This window comes from Callionymus lyra, chromosome 18 (genome assembly GCF_982586985.1).
Source record: "Callionymus lyra chromosome 18, fCalLyr1.hap1.1, whole genome shotgun sequence".
Lineage (NCBI taxonomy): Eukaryota > Metazoa > Chordata > Actinopteri > Syngnathiformes > Callionymidae > Callionymus > Callionymus lyra.
The window spans coordinates 23,002,858-23,021,003 of record NC_141835.1 but is presented as its reverse complement, the minus strand read 5'-3'; the positions used below and the strand labels follow the sequence as shown (position 1 = coordinate 23,021,003).

The following is an 18,146-nucleotide window of genomic DNA, read 5'->3' as shown; positions in this document are numbered from 1 at the left end:
GCACTTAATACTTCATTAAACGTTCAAACCAGATAGAAACATTATCAGAGCGGCAGGAGTACATTTTGAACCCTTGCATCTGCAGCGTTATTCAACTCCTAATTTATCCAATAACAACACAGCTTGTCAGTGCACTAATGGAGACGGATGTGATGCTGAAACTGGTGGCAGCCTGTTGAGCTTACAGATAAATAATTGTATCTACTAAACCAAATGTTTACTGTACAACGGACTCTGATGTGAGCAATTATTTTAATTTGTGACAAAATTGAAGCAGTTGGAGCTTCATGTGGGAGGACAGTGAAGCACCTCAGTAATATTTCAAGCTTCCAGGAAGAGATAACAGATTGACTATCCTATCAGTGGGAGTAGCCTGAAACAAATGTCTTCTACCTTCTGTGGTCCTGCCTTAAGAGCCAAATGATTTGAGGAATGAATATGAATTGGGGGGTTTAAACGCAGTCAGTCAGTTTTAAAAAGCACAATTTCACTGGAAAACTTTTCTTAAAATCTCAAAGGTATGGTTACGGCAACAGTAGAATATATATATATATATATATATATATATATATTAGATATATCTTCAACTATTCTGGGAGAAGTCCGTTCCTGTGCAATAATTCTTAGCGTAATGCAATTTTTTACTGTTTCGTACCACTTTGATTATGGTGTTGTTGGTCGGTGTTTCAGTGATGCGTGTGGCTGATGTTTCTCTCATGTCTGTTTTCTTTGGTGTTCCATCTTTTGTCCCGGTTAAATGTTTTTGTTCTGCTGCACGTGTGAAATGTCCCCACTGTGGGATCAATAAAGTCTAAACTAATCTGATCTTTATATATAACTATATATATAAAATCAGATTAGATCAGATCAATTTATATATATATATATTAGATCAGATTAGTTTAGACTTTAATATATATATATATATATATATATATATATATACAGTGCCTTGCGAAAGTATTCGGCCCCCTTGAACCTTTCAACATTTCAGGCTTCAAACATAAAGATATAAAATTTTATTTTTTTGTCAAGAATCAACAACAAGTGGGACACAATCGTGAAGTGGAACGAAATTTATTGGATAATTTAAACTTTAACAAATAAAAAACTGAAAAGTGGGGCGTGCAATATTATTCGGCCCCCTTGCGCTAATACTTTGTAGCGCCACCTTTTGCTGCAATTACAGCTGCAAGTTGCTTGGGGTATGTCTCTATCAGTTTTGCACATAGAGAGACTGGAATTCTTGCCCATTCTTCCTTGCAAAACAGCTCGAGCTCAGTGAGGTTGGATGGAGAGCGTTTGTGAACAGCAGTCTTCAGCTCTTTCCACAGATTCTCGATTGGATTCAGGTCTGGACTTTGACTTGGCGATTCTAACACCTGGATACGTCTATTTGTGAACCATTCCATTGTAGATTTGGCTTTATGTTTTGGATCATTGTCCTGTTGGAAGATAAATCTCCGTCCCAGTCTCAGGTCTTTTGCAGACTCCAACAGGTTTTCTTCCAGAATGGTCCTGTATTTGGCTCCATCCATCTTCCCATCAATTTTAGCCATCTTCCCTGTCCCTGCTGAAGAAAAGCAGGCCCAAACCATGATGCTGCCACCACCATGTTTGACAGTGGGGATGGTGTGTTCAGGGTGATGAGCTGTGTTGCTTTTACGCCAAACATATCGTTTTGCATTGTGGCCAAAAAGTTCGATTTTGGTTTCATCTGACCGGAGCACCTTCTTCCACATGTTTGGTGTGTCTCCCAGGTGGCTTGTGGCAAACTTTAAACAAGACTTTTTATGGATATCTTTGAGAAATGGCTTTCTTCTTGCCACTCTTCCATAAAGGCCAGATTTGTGCAGTGCACGACTGATTGTTGTCCTATGGACAGACTCTCCCACCTCAGCTGTAGTTATCTGCAGTTCATCCAGAGTGATCATGGGCCTCTTGGCTGCATCTCTGATCAGTCTTCTCCTTGTTTGAGATGAAAGTTTGGAGGGACGGCCGGGTCTTGGTAGATTTGCAGTGGTCTGACACTCCTTCCATTTCAATATAATTGCTTGCACAGTGCTCCTTGAGATGTTTAAAGCTTGGGAAATCTTTTTGTATCCAAATCCGGCTTTAAACTTCTCCACAACAGTATCTCGGACCTGCCTGGTGTGTTCCTTTGTCTTCATGGTTCTCTCTGCGCTTTAAACAGAACCCTGAGACTATCAAAGAGCAGGTGCATTTATACGGAGACTTGATTACACACAGGTGCATTCTATTTATCATCATCAGTCATTTAGGACAACATTGGATCATTCAAAGATCCTCACTGAACTTCTGGAGTGAGTTTGCTGCACTGAAAGTAAAGGGGCCGAATAATATTGCACGCCCAACTTTTCGGGTTTTTTATTTGTTAAAAAAGTTTAAATTATCCAATAAATTTCGTTCCACTTCACGATTGTGTCCCACTTGTTGTTGATTCATGACAAAAAATGAAAATGTTATATCTTTATGTTTGAAGCCTGAAATGTGGCGAAATGTTGAAAGGTTCAAGGGGGCCGAATACTTTCGCAAGGCACTGTATATATAAAAACACTGACAACACTTAAATACAGGTTTATATTTCCCATCACTTGCTGTGTCCAAAATAATCATTTCAATTTTAAAGCCCAAACCACAGGCCCTGGGGCCAGACCCCTGCCAACTTTATGCAGTCCACCATAAGTTTTAATAGCACCAAAAACTGCTGATTTCTTGATCGACTAAGAGCAGTGTTGAAGCTTTGAAAAGCATGTCTTTTTTTTACTTTTATGTGCCAAGGTAAACTTCGTTGTCATAAGTGATCAGCACCATTGAAGTCACTGCTGCAGCTCTTTACAAATCACAGCCAAAAAATGTTAAGTGATGTGTATTTTTTTCAGTCGTCTATGTGATGCTGGTAAATGATTCTGTTCTCAGCTGTGGAGGAGACTTGTCCGTTGCTCTTGAACATTGTCGCAGAGGGAAAGTTTGTGACGTCCGAGACCATCATGTGGTATATTTTTTATTTTTTATTCAAACTATTGCAGGATTGTGTTGACTTTTTTTTTTCCACCCACCAAACAGAATCTTTGTTGTTTGGGCTTGAGAAGGTTTACTTAAAGAAGGATGTGATTTTACCATATTGACAAAAATTGATGATCGCCATTGACTTTTATGTGCCAAGCTTTCATCGCATGTACAGAAGCTGCTTGTGTTGACTGTAAAAAGCTGCTTCACATCATGATTTACAAGCTTTAAAAATATCACCATTGAACAAAGTGGTTATATTGAGAGGAGAATTTCTTTCATGTTCACAAACAAGATTTTGTCTTTTTACAACAAATATAGGCACTTGATTCATACGCCAGCAGACTTGACAGACACATGGAACCATGATGCTTTGTTGCCGTGCTGGACATTCAAACCATGATTCATCCTATTAAACAGAGATTTCTCAAACGGGGCGTGAGACCTGAAAGAATTTCTCAAAGAAATCCTTCTTGACCCCCATGGTGCTTTTCCCTTCTGTCCAATAATAGCATTTGGGTCAGCCACAGTTTTCTTCACCTATTTTCCTTCTCCTCTTTAACTGCCTGGCCTACGACGGTGTGCAGATGTTTGGCTCGAATAGGAGGCAACTGTCCGTACATATCAAATCCCAACTTCGACTTCTGCTGAGGCAGACGAAACAGCAGCAGGTGATTCTTTAGCACCTGAAGTAAAGACGAGAGATGAAATAAGTACATTTACAAAAACCAATAAGAATGAAAGTCGGTTTTTTTTTTTCCACTTGAAATTCTCAGATGTGGCTCTTTGGATCCATTAAATCATAAATCTGTAAAGCAGGGGTCTCCAAACTGGTCCTTAAAGGGCGGGGGGTGGTGCAGTTGCAGGAGAGAACTCCTTTTAACCCAATCAGGAGTCTTCAGAGTGTAATGAGCTGATTGACCGTCTGGTGTTGCTTGTTGTGTGAATGCTGGGAAGCATTCACACAATTGATTTCCTGTTTCTCTTTGTTCCTCTTACTTCTTCTGCCCAAATTTGTGCCACTTCTACTTCCACAAATTTAATCCGATTTGAACCGTTCAAACATTTATCAATTCAGCTCGTACCCGTCTTTCAGGCTATGTTCTACCTCTCTTTTATCTCTTCCCCTCTTTCTTTTATTCAACTTTTTCTACCCTTTTTTTCCCCCATTCAGGTTTACTTGTTGAACAAAGACCAAGATGACACGATTGATCAGGTGAAAGCAATCGTGGATAAATGAACACATGACTTCCTCAACCAGACCCTGCGATGGATCAAAAAACAGGAACCATTGCTTAATACTGTAAAGATATTTGAAAAAATAAATGTCATTTGTTTCATGGCTTGATGGTCTAGTGGTATGAACCTCACTCTTGATGACTTAGGTCCTGGGTTCAAAACCCAGAGGTGACATGAAATTTGAGTTTTTCTCTTTGTTTAGATATAGTTGGTGTGTAGTCTGTGGAAAAGTTCTCTTTTATCTCTTCCATTATTTATTTTATTCCTCTTTTTCTACCCTTTTCCCCTTTTCATTTCAATGGGGAAACTCTTCAACTCAACATTCAACTCCTTCCACTGTAACCTACTACTAATTCCACTACTACTACTTCGACTACTTCTACTTCAACTACTACTTCCACTACTAATTCCACTACTACTAATCCAACTACTTCTTCCACTACCAGTTCCACTTCTACTGATTCCACTACTACTACTTCCGGTACTACCAATTGTGTGAATGCTGCTCAGCATTCACACTGCATTTTCGTCCGGAGATGCACTCTTTTCTAGTTTAAGCTGAAACCTCGTTGGTTAAACTGTACATGCTGGATCGGTTGGAACAAAAACCTGCACCGCCCCAACCCTTTGAGGACCGGTTTGGAGACGCCTGCTGTAAATCATTAAAAAAAATTACCAATTGATCTTTATTAAATATAAATAAATGCAAACATCTACAGTATGTTGGTTACAAGAGTAAATACTTTAATTTAGTCCATTGTTACACTCAGTCAAGCTTTTTAAGGATCACTATTAATCATTTTCTTAAATGAATGTGATGCTTTGATCACTGCTAAAAACAGCTGAGAAAAGTTTTTACTTTAGTTTTTCATTTGAATTCATCATTGTGCAGATGAGAGGATACATAAACTAGTGTGTCAAGTGTTTACTGTTTTGAACAGACGCAGTTTGATTCGTGTACATTCTGCCCGTTATCAGCGGATTTGAAGAAGATACCAGGTGGAATGTTAAACAATTATGTAGCAGCAGCAGGTACAGAATGATCCATCAACGTCTTGCAGCATCTGTTATCGAATAATAGAGGGAAAGATTGAAGAGAAACAAAAGACGGTACCTCATCAGTCAGGTAGTAAATCTTGCGCAGTATACTGTGTCGAGCAGCTTGAACCTCCTGAAAGATAATGACAGGTTAAAAAAACCCCACCCTGGTCTGCTGGAGAGTTGATATCATCGCCCCCACTGACACTGTAATGAAGAGACCAAAGAAAAACGAGTATAAACTGTAATTTAAACTTTTTTTTTTAACTACAATTGAAAGGCTGAAAACTCAAAGTCAACTTGTTTTGTTCATTCTTTCCTGTAATGAATTTTTATGCAGCAGAACAACAGCTAAAACCTCAAAGACAGCCCCAACACCTCAGACAGTTTCCGACGAGCACACATGGGCTTAGATAACAGCATTAGGTCAATAATTGGATCATTCATGAATGTCTAGTGACTTCAGAAGAATTTCATTATTTGGACGGATAACTTAATCCTTTGTTGATTGTTTTCCAACAGCTTTGTCTGTGATTGCCGTTTATCTTGTGCATTAGAGCGTTTTTGGTTTGCTTTACTTCACAGTTAAGCGATTATTTTTAAAAAGATTTAATTTTCACTACAATGTTATTAGCTAGGGAAAACAGAGGGTAATCATACCTGCGCTGCAGCATCCTGCGAGAAGATGAAAGCGTTGACGTGACATACAGCCACAGCATACAAGACAGGACACCAACAAGCCTTCAGTGTTCCTGTCACCAGAGAGCGGAAGTAGAGGCGTAGCAGAGGGATGGAATCTTCTGAGGGAGAAGTGAACCTCTCCAGGGGGATGGAAAGCTTTGAATAAAAATGTCAGGTGAGTTGGGTTTTCACATTAGTTGCCCTTTTAATTGTGACAAATTGTTACCTGTTCCAAAGTAACTCCCAAAGACCTGAGCATCCCCACATGTTCTCCAAACGCTGCAATCCTCATGGTGGCGCTATACCGCCTCTGCAGTGGCAGGAGAACCCAGCAACCAAACAGGCGATCTCCAAAAGACACAGCCTCGTACTGAGTCAGTAGGGCACAGTACAAGTCTTCAAAGGAGGCCAAGCCTGATGGTGGTATGTTTAGGTCTAATGAGTCCAGCTGTGAACTTCTGCGCAGACAGTTGATGGACTCCAGTCAAACATGTTCCGCCTTGGCACATAGACATTTCAATCTTTTTTCACAAACCTGGTGAGCAGACGGAACAGACCCCAGGTCAGCATTTGAACTGGTCTTTCCAGAAACAAGTCACTGGAGCACAGAAAGATGCAGGACAAGTGGGCTAGCTTTGCAACTGGGAGGATCACCTGGAAAATGGCACTAATGTTAGCGTCGCAAAACATGTTAATTACTTAACAAGTCACAGGCCTTATATACGTCAAAGAATGTTAACATTTTTATTGAACTATGTGTGAGACGATGTGTACAAAAGACAACTAGAGCTTCTTTTAGTGTCTTTGCTGTGTGTGTAAATCAATGAAAACGAGGTTAAGCATTGGTGGTGCCCTTCATTAAAAATATGTATCTAATTATCAGCAGTTGTTTACTTCATCTTCATGTTTTGTTTACTTTTGATTGTGTCTCCCCCACATCACTAGTGTGTTTACATGCGGTCATGCTAAATGGATATTTGAATGGAGATACATTTGTTCTTTCTTCAGAGGAGCTAAATGAAGTGTACGCGAGTACCTTTAAAGCTTCTTTTCTCCAAACCTCCAGCATAAGTATCCACTGAAGACAGTGGGTAACCGTCTGTAAAGCCCCATGTGGTAGCTCCTCTACAGCAAGACCTCCCCCGTCAGACACCCCCATCTTCTCATACAGGCTAACAAGGGGGAAGAATGGCCAATCAGACGGCAGAGATGGACCGGTGAGCTCGGGGAGCAGATGAGAGTTGATCCAGGGGTTGCGACCCTGGATAGAATCTTTAGACAGTAGCACAGAAGGTTCCAGATGAGCCAGCTGAGTCAGGAAGCAGCCTCTGATGGACAGAAGTTGCTCGACCGCTTCCCTGAGCAACGAGCCGACTTTTTGCAGACTGGGCTGGTGGCAAGTCTCCTCTTTCAGCTTCAGCTCCCCAAGTTCCACCGCCTCAGGCCCACCGCTGTGACCCTCTCTGAATAGGTCACGGGGTGTTAGGAGGGAAAAACAGAACTCCATTATAAATCTTTGGCAAACATAAGTCATAAGGCGCCTTAATCGAATTTCTAACCGACTTTCGATTCTACTCTTATTAGATTTAAAACATGGTGCCAGTATTCATGTAATAGTCACATGACTACTTACAAAGACGCCTTTATCAACAAGTTTGATTTTTTTGTTTTTTTGTTTTTTTTAAAGTCATCGCACTGATGTTGAAGCTGATCATACTTACATCAGAAACTCCTTATTGAAGATGACTCTGGAGAGGAGCTCGTATGCCAGGTACTCGCTGCCCGGGAGCAGCCACGTTAACAGAACTAGCGCCATCTGGTGGTAGAGAGAAGCAAGCTTGGCCACCTCATGGTCAACAGGAACCTGAGACAAAAAGATAGAAGATAGAAAGAAATAAAAAAAATGAATCATCATGACTCAAATACATATTTGAAATGGAAGGAAAATAAATAGTGGCTCAAATCCTACAGTGGCTTCATGAGAATACATTTTTTGCAACACATCCTAGAAAAAGATTTATTATTTATTATCATACCACTTGATTAATTTGCGTTACATAACTATAGGAAATTTAAATAATGTTAGACGTCACAATGTGTTCTTGTGATAATATATTTTGACTTTATCATGTTGTAAATTTACTTAAATTATCAATCAAATCAAAAGATTTCTCATCCAAATTATGTTTGTCTTACATTGTTGTTGCTTTCCATATTGAATGCAGGAGTAAATGAAAGTTTGATACCAGTTTGTGTGCCATGCTCAGCAGCACGTAGATGAAGTGGTGTTCATGTCTTAGAAGCCAGGCTTTGGTGTGGGACAGTTTGGGCAAAGCCTGACTGCAACAATGCAGATAAGCAATCACTGGCTCTGCCACAAGGTAAGCAGCAAACTACACAAAAAAAGACATGTAAGGTAAAATATTTTTAGAAGGGCGGAATTGAACATCTATTATTTTACCTTGCAACTTAGACCTTTATGAACATTTGTGACGGTTTCCAGGAGGAGCCCAAGAGCAGTGAGGAGAGGGAAGGGAGAAGAAGGACTGAAAGGACCAGGACGATCCTTCCATCCTGGGCAGGCTAAACCAGGGAGATTGGAAAGTGTCTCTGGGTCCTGATGACTTGACTGGTCATTACAGATTATTGAAGATGACCTGGTGAAACAAAGATATGTAAACAAAGAGTTCTGATGTCATAAAATAGATTCAAAGTGAAAAATGAATTACTTCAGGTTTGTCATAAGGTCTTGGACCACATCATGGGAAATTAGGGGATGTAGAACATCCACTGTCAGTTGTTCCAGCTCCTGGAGAGTTTGCACAGGCTTGAAACAACTCTGTGGATGAAAAATGTTTAGAACAAGAATTTCTTTTTTAATCACTATGATACATTTGTGAAAATTATAACACTGACCTGTTTTGTTAACTGGCGGAAATATGCATCCAAGTAGAGCAGGTATGCTGGTATGAGAGTCAGGCTACTGAGTCTATGGGTTGGATCAGGTAGATTTTTTAGTAAACCTTTTAATTGCCCCAGTAGAGACGTCTGAAGCCCTGCTACATGAGTCCAGGTGACTGGTGGTGGAGGAGGACAGTCACCTCCCTGAGAGCTGAATGAAAGAAAACAAACACTGAGGAGAATGAACCGATCAATTGTTAGATTTACTAAGAAATGGGAGGCTAAATTATATACTGAAGCAATGGTAAACCAAAAGTCAGCACAAATGGAGTGAGTTTAAATAAGTGGGTGCCAGTAAATAACATCATACACAGAAACATTAAGTCCTTAAATAAGCACATCTAAGGGTCTTATCTTGCAATGAGATGAAATCAATAAAACATCTCTGTTTCTTTTTTGTGTAGAGATGCATTTAACTCTATAATTGAAAAATATTAAAATAATAAATTAGTCGTTTCTGCTCATGTACATGAACATAATTACCTCACCAAGTCCGCATGTAGCTCCTGATGGTTACCTCCAGTAAGCGTTACTTGCGTTATAAAAGACAGCAAAGCCAAGGTTTTCTGCGGATGGAGGGGCAGCAGAGGGTCCGAGGGGGGCAGTGTTTTGCAAGCTGACTGCAGCTGATTTACTATGGTTGGATACAAGTCTCTGGAAAGGAAAATATGTCTTTAAATAATAAATGATTATTTATTATAATAATGCTTACATACATGTAAATGTTACAGGCCTGCCCGTATCCAGCGGCAACAGCCAATAGCCTGAAAACCTCTGTGGTCATTTTTAGAGCTTCTTTTGGCTCCAGCAACAGCTCACAGGATTCAGCACTCAGCAGACAAGAGAGTCGCTCGCCAACACCATGACAGTTCAACTGAGGAGAGGATGCATTTATTTTAGGGTTGTTGTTTTTTCCTATATATAAAATTGTCAAGCAGATTTGAATAATTATATGTAAAGCAATAAATAGTAATAAAATAGGTAGAAAATAAAATGGTTTGTGGTCAGAAACCTTTCTACAATTTTATAGTTTCATCTTAACCTCACATGGTTTGCATAAATACAGTCAAAGGTCTTCATGTGGCCACCAGACTGCACTAGAACAAAATGAATTAAGTCTAGATGTGATTTTCATTCTCAGAACGTACCAGTCTGGCGCAGATGTGTCTTCCTGAAGTGGCCAGAACCCTCAAAAGCTTAACAGCGTTGGGAAGGGGGATTCCATAGACAGACTGCTGGCTAAAAACTGTCCAAGATGTTGGCACAAACTCACGAATCACTGCCTCCATCAGACGAGGACAGTCCAGGACCTAAGATAACGTTATCTGATGAATGGAATGCAACTCAAAAGATGTGCTGTCTGAGTTAATGTTGTCTTTACCTGAGCGGCAGATAAAGAGGAGTGGCGAGTGATACGAATAAGAACTTGTAGAATATCCTGGACGACTGGGGGCGACGGGCGTAGCACATCAAGAATGTAACAAAATCTAGGCAGCAGTTTCATCTTCAGCAAACCCTGAAAAAACAGCAGAAAATGGAATCCATCTACAGTTTTAAGAACTGAATACCCCTGTGTGGAAACCAATTGATTAATTTTGATCATTTTACCTTTACAACATCCTGTCTGGCTACATCATGGTCAGTCTTTCTCTCCTCTTTCTCCCTAGGCGTTTCCTTCAAACTTTCATCCAGACCTTCATCCTCCTCGTCTTCCTCTCCCTGTGCAGAGGGGAGCATGGGGAAGGTGGACAGCCCCCGAAACCATGAGAAAGTGGAGTCCAAACACTCCTGAAAAGCAAATAAATGCAGTCGTCATCATCAATAAATCTTTTGTAGCGTTAACGAAAAATACGAATAAAGGAATAGATAATATAGGATGTCTGCTTTTATTTGACTTACTTCATCTTCTTCGCAAACAAGCAGAGCTTTCAACGCACGCACAGATGCAGACATCACTCCCTCCACAGCATCGTCCAACCCAAACCTCAGCAGGAAGAGCAGACCAGCGTCAAGCAGAGAGGACGTCACGCTGCCTCTCAGAACTGCACGATATTCTCCAGCCCGGGCCTGCAGGAGGACGCATGTGTAACTACGTGACTCGATGGAAGCTTGTGTGACTGCGATGACAAAACCTTTGAGAGGATGTTAGCCAGTGTCATGAGAGCGAGACTCCGTTGTGAGATGACTTTACTGCGAGACAGCAAGAAGAGCTCCTGGAGAGAGTAACCTGCTCGCTGTAGACAGAAGCTCAAAGTGAGAGGAGAAAAACAAAGTTTAACAACTTCCTTACTTAACACCAGTGAAGAAATATTATTAGAACTTTCCAAAAATGTATCATGTTTTTATAAATCATCTTTGTGCAGGCTTTTCCCAAATTTATGGGACTCCTGTGTTTGTTTTATGTGTCTTGGCCTTTACAGTTTAAACTGTGTATTGTTTTTGATTGTTAAAAGCGCTTTGTGGTCTATAAAGGCGTTTTTTAAATAACCTTTACCGTATTTTCCGCACTATAAGCCTTTAATTTTCTCAAAAAAACGACAGTGCGCCTTGTAATCCGGAGCACCATATATATGAAAAATACCTGGTGGGTGACTTGTTAACAAACACTTTCATGACTCTGCGCCGACTGAGCCGACACGCCGTGGGCGGGATTATGTCATTGCATCATCACGGGGTGGGATTTATGACGCACGTCACATCATGGCGGACGGCTGTGGAGTCAAATTATTGCCACCTGCGCGCTCAACCAGTCATACACCTGCGTGCACCTAGCTGTCATACACATGCTCAACTTCACTGCTGCTCACTCAACATTTGTCTGCTTACACCAGTCTCGCGCGCTGCTGCTTGAAGCCTTTTAAACATCATTTGAACATCGTTACCATGGGAGTGAACGGAGTTGTCAGAACGCTTAATAAAGTTTGACTTTATCTGACTGTTTTGTTGACATTCCCTTTAGCACAGCTTTATCTAGTGGATGCATTACTCAACCCCAGTCAAACATTTGACTGTACCTTTTATTCTATGCGCCTTATAATCCGGTGCGCTCTATTTATAAAAACATAAAACAGGCCATTCATTAAAGGTACACCTTAGAATCCGGCGCGCCTAATAGTGCGGAAAATAGGGTACTTACTTACTTATTATGTGTTTTAAATTAGAACTATGAAAGATATGAAAGAAAAACATTTACTACTCGATAATTTATATAGAACATCATATTTGTTGCAGAACACATCGAATGTATAGATAATAATATACTCGTGTTTGAGGCATTTTTTTTACATCAATAAACTGTTATTGTAATGGAATACAAATATAACAAGCTTTAATACAGAACTCACCTCAGGCTCCTCGCCATGATGATGCAGACCCAGATGGGTGGGTAAGTCCTCAGTCGGAGGTATTAAAGTTCCTTTAAAATCAAAACGAGCTTGCATGGCCTAAAGACACAAACCATTTTTCTTTTTCCAAAAATGTAATATTACATTTAAAAAAACAAATGTTACCTTTTGAGTTCCTTTCTTCCTCGGTGGAGGCAAGTCTCTCATCCATTCCAGCTTCTCTGGCTCCATTTTATTCATGTGGACCCACTCCTTCCTGGGTTTTACTGGCAAATCCTCCTCTGGAGTTTACCAAAAAATTCATATTTAGACGATACAAGGGTCCCATCTGAATAAACTTAAAATTACACAATCTCTCTGTTCATTTAGGACATTTTTAAAGGCAATTCAACCAAAAATCACTGTTATTTGTCTGACAGACATTAACATTGAATGTGATTTGAGCAAATGGGAAAGTCATTCTTTCCATGAAATATTCCATTAAAATGTTTTTTTAAATACATAATTAATGAATAGTGACAATTGAAATGAATAGTAAAACTATAATATTTGAGAGTGCTGGTGAGGTGAATACAAAGTCCTGCACAGTCATTGAAGTACAGAGCGAGGTTGCTTGATGCGTCTAGCTTTCCTGCTGATGTCAAACAACGATGCCAACTATTAGCTTTATATTTGGAGCTTAGCCATGCAGCAAAGCACTGGTTATGTAATCCAAGAATGGATGCCTAAGCAAATGAGGAGTCGAAGGACACTCGAACGCAGATGAACTGAAGAAAAGCAGTTGAGGTTTTATGACATTTTCAGGTCATGGTGAGCAATGCTGAGTGTTGTTTATGCTGCAAACCAACAGCAGAGCAGATAAAAAACGAGAGCTACCCATCATGACTGGTGCAGGTGATGTTTCCCTTTCTTCGTCCTCTCCCTTCATTTCTATTTCCTTAGAATCCTCCAACAGAGCACCAGTGTCCGTGTTGACGACGCTGCTTTGAACCTTCAGCTGACTAGATGCTGAGGCAGTGGACGGGACCATCTTGCAAGATCTCATAAACTCTACAAGTTGGGGGTCTGAAGAAAGAGAAAACGAGAGTGAACAATATAATTATAGTTTTCAATGATACAACCAGTTATACAACATGACATCATATACAGTATATTGGCATATTTGCCTACCTAGCTGAGTCAAAAGCTTCCTCTGCTCCTCCAGAATCTGAACTGGAGACATCGCCTGCAGTTTGGCCTGGTTCTCCTGATGGATCCTCGAGATCTCTCCGGAGCCATCCACACCTAGAAGACCCTGAGCTGACACCAGCACTGGTTGTAAGTCTAAACGGGAACAAGAAAAACGAGTTGGCAATTTGTGACTAACCTACTTTAAATGTATCAACGCTGAATAACACCAAGAAAATCATTTTTACATTATTGAACAACTCCCCGAAGGAGATCTCCAGAGGGACCAATAAAGTTTATCTATCTATCCATCTCTCTATTATTTCATACATTTCACTATATTTAGACGTCTTATGTACAGAACAACTCTCCTTAATTAACCGACAAAGATAAGGTTTAAACTGTATTGTTGTTCTGCTACTGATGAGTATTGAAATACATATTAAAAAGAACATTTCCATAAAGTAGTTTTATAAACATGTTTTGTGTTTATAAACCATACCAAGAATCAACGATACACTGATCTGTGAGCATACTTTTCTCGGAATAGAAGTTGTGTCCTTGAAGTATCACCGGCGTGGCATCTCGGCAGGTTAACGGTTGTTTCGCAGTCATTCTTTGAGCTTCCATCTGACGTGCAAAGAGGCTTTTCTTCCCACCAGCTGAAGGTCCTGACACCTGAATGGGTGTCATTTATCATGTTATGTTTGCGGCTCTAGGCAAATGATATTAGGTACCATCTTGTAAATAGGGGTAAAACAAAGTTCACATCACTTGTGATAAATCTCTTGTACCAGTGGATACACCGCACACAATAAAGGGTCATACATGAGTTAACCAATCAGGTGTCGACTTAAACAAGCAACACCTGATTGACAATTAATTGATTACTGTCTTCAGACGCCTGATTGGTTCAACTGTATATGCTTGACTGGTTGGAACAAAAACCTACACCACCCTGGCCCTTTTCTGGACCAGTTTGACACCCCTGGTTTAGAAGATGCCGTCCCTCACCTACTGCATCGGACCTACCCCTTCCTGGATAAAGGAATTGGCTGAGTGAGGATCCTGTTCCTGGACTTTTCTAGTTCCTTTAACATGATCCAGCCCACTCTGCTCCAGAACAAACTGACACAGATGCATGTGGACCTTGGCCTGGTCTCCTGGATCTCAGACTATCTCACTGATCGGCCACAGTACGTCAGGCATAAGGACATCACGTCTGACTCTGTGGTCTGCAGTACAGAAGCACCTCAGGGGACAGTACTGGCCCCTCTCCTCTTCACCATCGACACTTCCAACTTCTGCTACAACTCAGAGCTTCATCAGAAGTATTTTGACGACACTGCCATTGTTGAATGCATCAGGGACAACAGCGGGGACGAGTACAGGAGCCTGATACGTGACTTTGTGAACTGGAGTGAGAGGAACCACTTGCAGCTGAACAACAAGGAGCTGGTCTTGGACTTAGGGAGGTCCAGGACAAAGCTACGTCCAGTGTCCATCAGAGGTGACGAGGTGGAGATAGTTATATACAACTATAAGTACCTCCATGCGTGGCTGGACAATAAACTGGACTGGTCCTGCAACACAGACCATGTGTATAACAAAGTTCAGAGTAGACTGTACTTTCTGAGGAGGCTCAGCAGGAAACACCTCTGCATGTTCTACCAGTCTGTAGTGGCCAGTGTCCAGTTTTATGCTGTTGTGTGTTGGGGTGGGAATGTGTCCAAGGGGTGTCAACAGGTTGGACATGAAGCTGGACTCATTGGTGACAGTTGCAGAGAGGAGATCACTGGACAAACTACTGTCCATCATAGATGATGACAGTTATCCTCTGAACACTGTCATCAGTGAGCAGAGAAGCAGATGGAGCACGAATGCTACCCCCCTGATGCAAAACTAATAGACTTGGATTCATTCCTCGTGCTATTAGATTGAATATTTCTAAGTTTGGGGGCAGGAGTGGAGTTAATTTTTTGTATCCTTTTTTTTTGTTTATTTTCTTTGATCTATTTTCTTTATACTTAGATTTTGTCAGAGAGATTTCCAGAGGGATTAATAAAGTTTATCTATCTATCTATCTATCGAGTTGTGACAGGAAATTCAAAGTGTAGGTATGTGACAAACGTTGTTAGTCATGATACATAACCATCATATCAGACGATAAATATATAGCTGTTCTCATCAGATAAATAACAGACAAAGCGTTGTAGAAAAGAAAAAGGCTTTTGGAGGTTGAAAATAATAAATATCAAACTAACTTAACCTGTTATTCTTGCCTCTGTAGAAAAAGGACATATGAAAGGTGAAACAACAATGGTTAGACATAAACCTGGTAAGAAACATTTCAGCCACAGGAGGATTGATCTCACAGTCCAAAATATAATTGTTATTTTAGTCTTTTATTAGCCTTATGTTTAGTATTATTATATTCATAAACATTCATCATATAGATAGAATGTGTAGTCTATTGAGTTGATTGATATTTCACAATAATTAACATACTCTGGATTTTTAAAACTGCTCATTTTCCACTAATTTAAAAATGTGTTAGATTTTATTTTTGTTATGTTTAAAATCACGTTTTTCAATTGCATCAGCGTATTGTTAAAATAAAAAAATTCGTTCTGCTTCATGAATGAGACCCAAAGTGTGTAAGATGTTCCATTAAAATAAAAGAAAATTATCTATAAAAGGAACGCGAGTTAATTTTTCCTACAGAGCTCTCCTCTGGATTCTGACAACAGTTACCCTTTAAGCACTTTTATATCTTGTAATTTTTATCACATAAAAATCCCTAGGACAAGGCCCGAGTACTTCAGCTTGGAGTTTGATAATCATACTCTACCTGAACGTTGGCTTCAGATCGATGAAACACTTTGGGAAAGGCAATGTTCGTGAATGCTGGAAAAGACACTGGAGCTGAACTTGTATCTCTCTCCTTCAAAAAGAGTAAGACAATTGTTCAGCTTTAGAAAAACATTAGAGTCAGGGATACATCTAGCTGTGCTTACAATAATTCTGGAGAGTACACCAGTGATGTGAGTGTCAAGTCTGTCGAGTGTCTCCTCTGCATCCTCATCCTCATCCTGAAAGGTGACTCGGCTGCCTTTAAAACGGGACTTCTTAGCCGGTGCTGGTGTTAGAGATGGGAGATCATCTGGAAGATCTTCAGTACAAATTAAAAAAAAAGGTTGAATGCACACAAACCTACATTTAAAAGAGAATAAATATATAAGAACCTTCTATCGTAACCACATCTCTCTGATTAGATTCAGTTTCCACATCAAGCTCTTGCGCCTGGTGACCTCCTCCCTGTCCTCGTCTCTTGTCGGGACGACGGACCACACTTGCAGCACATGGAGCTCCAGATTTAAGGAAACTGTCCTGTTCTCTCAAGAGATCTTGCTCTGAATCTGTTGGCGTTGGGCGTCTCAACATTCTACAAATAAGAAAATAAATTGCTTTGTTGTGGAACGCCATGGTACATCAATACAAAAACATTGTAACCATTTCAATTCAGAAGCTGGAGTAAGATGTGATCTTTCAGAAAGTAAGTAAGTAAGTAATTTTTATTTGTATAGCGCTTTTCCAGACCAGGGTCACAAAGCGCTTAAACAATCAAAACAATATTCAATAAAGTATATACTTTAAAGGGAAAGATAAAACTGATAACACAACAGGAGTTCCAGAAAATCAAGGAAAAGCCTGAACAAATAAAAACGTCTTAAGATGTTTCTTAAAGGAGTCAGTAGACTCCATCAAGCGCAAAGAGAGAGGAAGATCGTTCCAAAGCTTAGGAGCAACAGCCTGAAAAGATTTCTCTCCTCTGGTCCTGAACCATCAGTAGATTCTGATCCACAGACCTCAGAGCCCGAGCTGGGGTGTAAGGCTGGATCAGATCAGTGATGTAAGGAGGAGCCTGACCATGAATAGCTCTTTAAAGTAAGAACCAGAATTTCAAAGATGATCCTGAAAGAAACTGGAAGCCAGTGAAGAGTTTTAAGGATCGGAGAAATGTGAGTTCTTCTACTTGAGCGGGTTAGAATTCTGGCTGCAGAGTTTTGTATTAACTGCAGGCGAGACAGCTCCTTCTTGTTTAGACATGAAAACAAACTGTTACAATAGTCCAGACGAGAAGAAACAAACGCATGGATTACAAGCTCCAGATCATTATTTATTGTGGTCTTAGTTTTCGAGACAATTCTTAAAATCCTGCCACTAAGTCGTCTATAAAGCTGAAGTTATCAGCTTTGATTTGTGTATTGATTTGTACTTTTTGACGAGCCAGTAAAAATATGGGCCGACTATGTGGTTGAAGTTTATTTTTTAATAATATATTATTAGCTTACAACACACAGGATGAGATATGATGCGCAGGAAACAGTGAGTATATACGCCATACAGTGTATTTTAAGTAGCAACAGTATAACACTGAAATAAACAAACAGCACAGTAAAATAGGATTAGATAAAAGGCAAAAACATAAGTATTCGCCTTCAAATTTGAGTTACCGACGTATTGTTCCAACACATGTAGAAAACAAACATGAATAACCATCAAACGTGTTTAAATACAGTGTCAACTAAAGCAGGACAAATTTATAGATGTTTTAAATACAATATAGTAGATGCTAACCTGCAATGTAGCCGCGCGTGCCTCTGACGTGACTTCAGAGCGGAG

The 18,146-nt window shown here is 40.1% G+C and overlaps 1 protein-coding gene across 2 annotated transcripts; it reads right to left on the bottom strand.

The window, feature by feature from the left end:
* Window positions 1–3,012: 3,012 nt before the first annotated feature.
* Window positions 3,013–18,134, bottom strand: rpap1 (RNA polymerase II associated protein 1). Of its 2 annotated transcripts, XM_087779485.1 has the most exons (27): window positions 18,102–18,134; window positions 16,706–16,905; window positions 16,478–16,632; window positions 16,312–16,404; window positions 13,997–14,138; window positions 13,464–13,616; window positions 13,170–13,358; window positions 12,459–12,574; window positions 12,294–12,392; window positions 11,082–11,183; window positions 10,849–11,016; window positions 10,558–10,737; window positions 10,331–10,465; window positions 10,098–10,259; window positions 9,666–9,823; window positions 9,433–9,603; window positions 8,905–9,100; window positions 8,718–8,827; window positions 8,450–8,645; window positions 8,235–8,381; window positions 7,710–7,852; window positions 7,025–7,451; window positions 6,524–6,642; window positions 6,215–6,446; window positions 5,968–6,144; window positions 5,384–5,440; window positions 3,013–3,716 (listed from the first exon to the last, which is right to left on the bottom strand). In XM_087779485.1, the coding sequence occupies exons 2-27, from the start codon at window positions 16,902–16,904 to the stop codon at window positions 3,567–3,569; spliced, it is 4,176 nt and encodes a 1,391-aa protein (XP_087635611.1). In that variant the 5' UTR covers window position 16,905; window positions 18,102–18,134; the 3' UTR covers window positions 3,013–3,566. The 2 variants fall into 2 exon arrangements, with proteins under 2 accessions (XP_087635611.1, XP_087635612.1); XM_087779486.1 differs by lacking the exon at window positions 3,013–3,716 and having other exon boundaries at window positions 5,390–5,514.
* Window positions 18,135–18,146: the final 12 nt, after the last annotated feature.

Excerpts from the sequence above, each read along its gene's own strand:
- rpap1 (XM_087779485.1), bottom strand. The coding sequence starts at position 16,904 with ATGTTGAGACGCCCAACGCCAACAGATTCAGAGCAAGATCTCTTGAGA. Across the intron at positions 13,359-13,463 it reads GAAGCTTTTGACTCAGCTAG|ACCCCCAACTTGTAGAGTTT; the intron begins GTAGGCAAATAT and ends CTCTTTCTTCAG. Across the intron at positions 8,828-8,904 it reads TCCGCCAGTTAACAAAACAG|AGTTGTTTCAAGCCTGTGCA; the intron begins GTCAGTGTTATA and ends TTTCATCCACAG.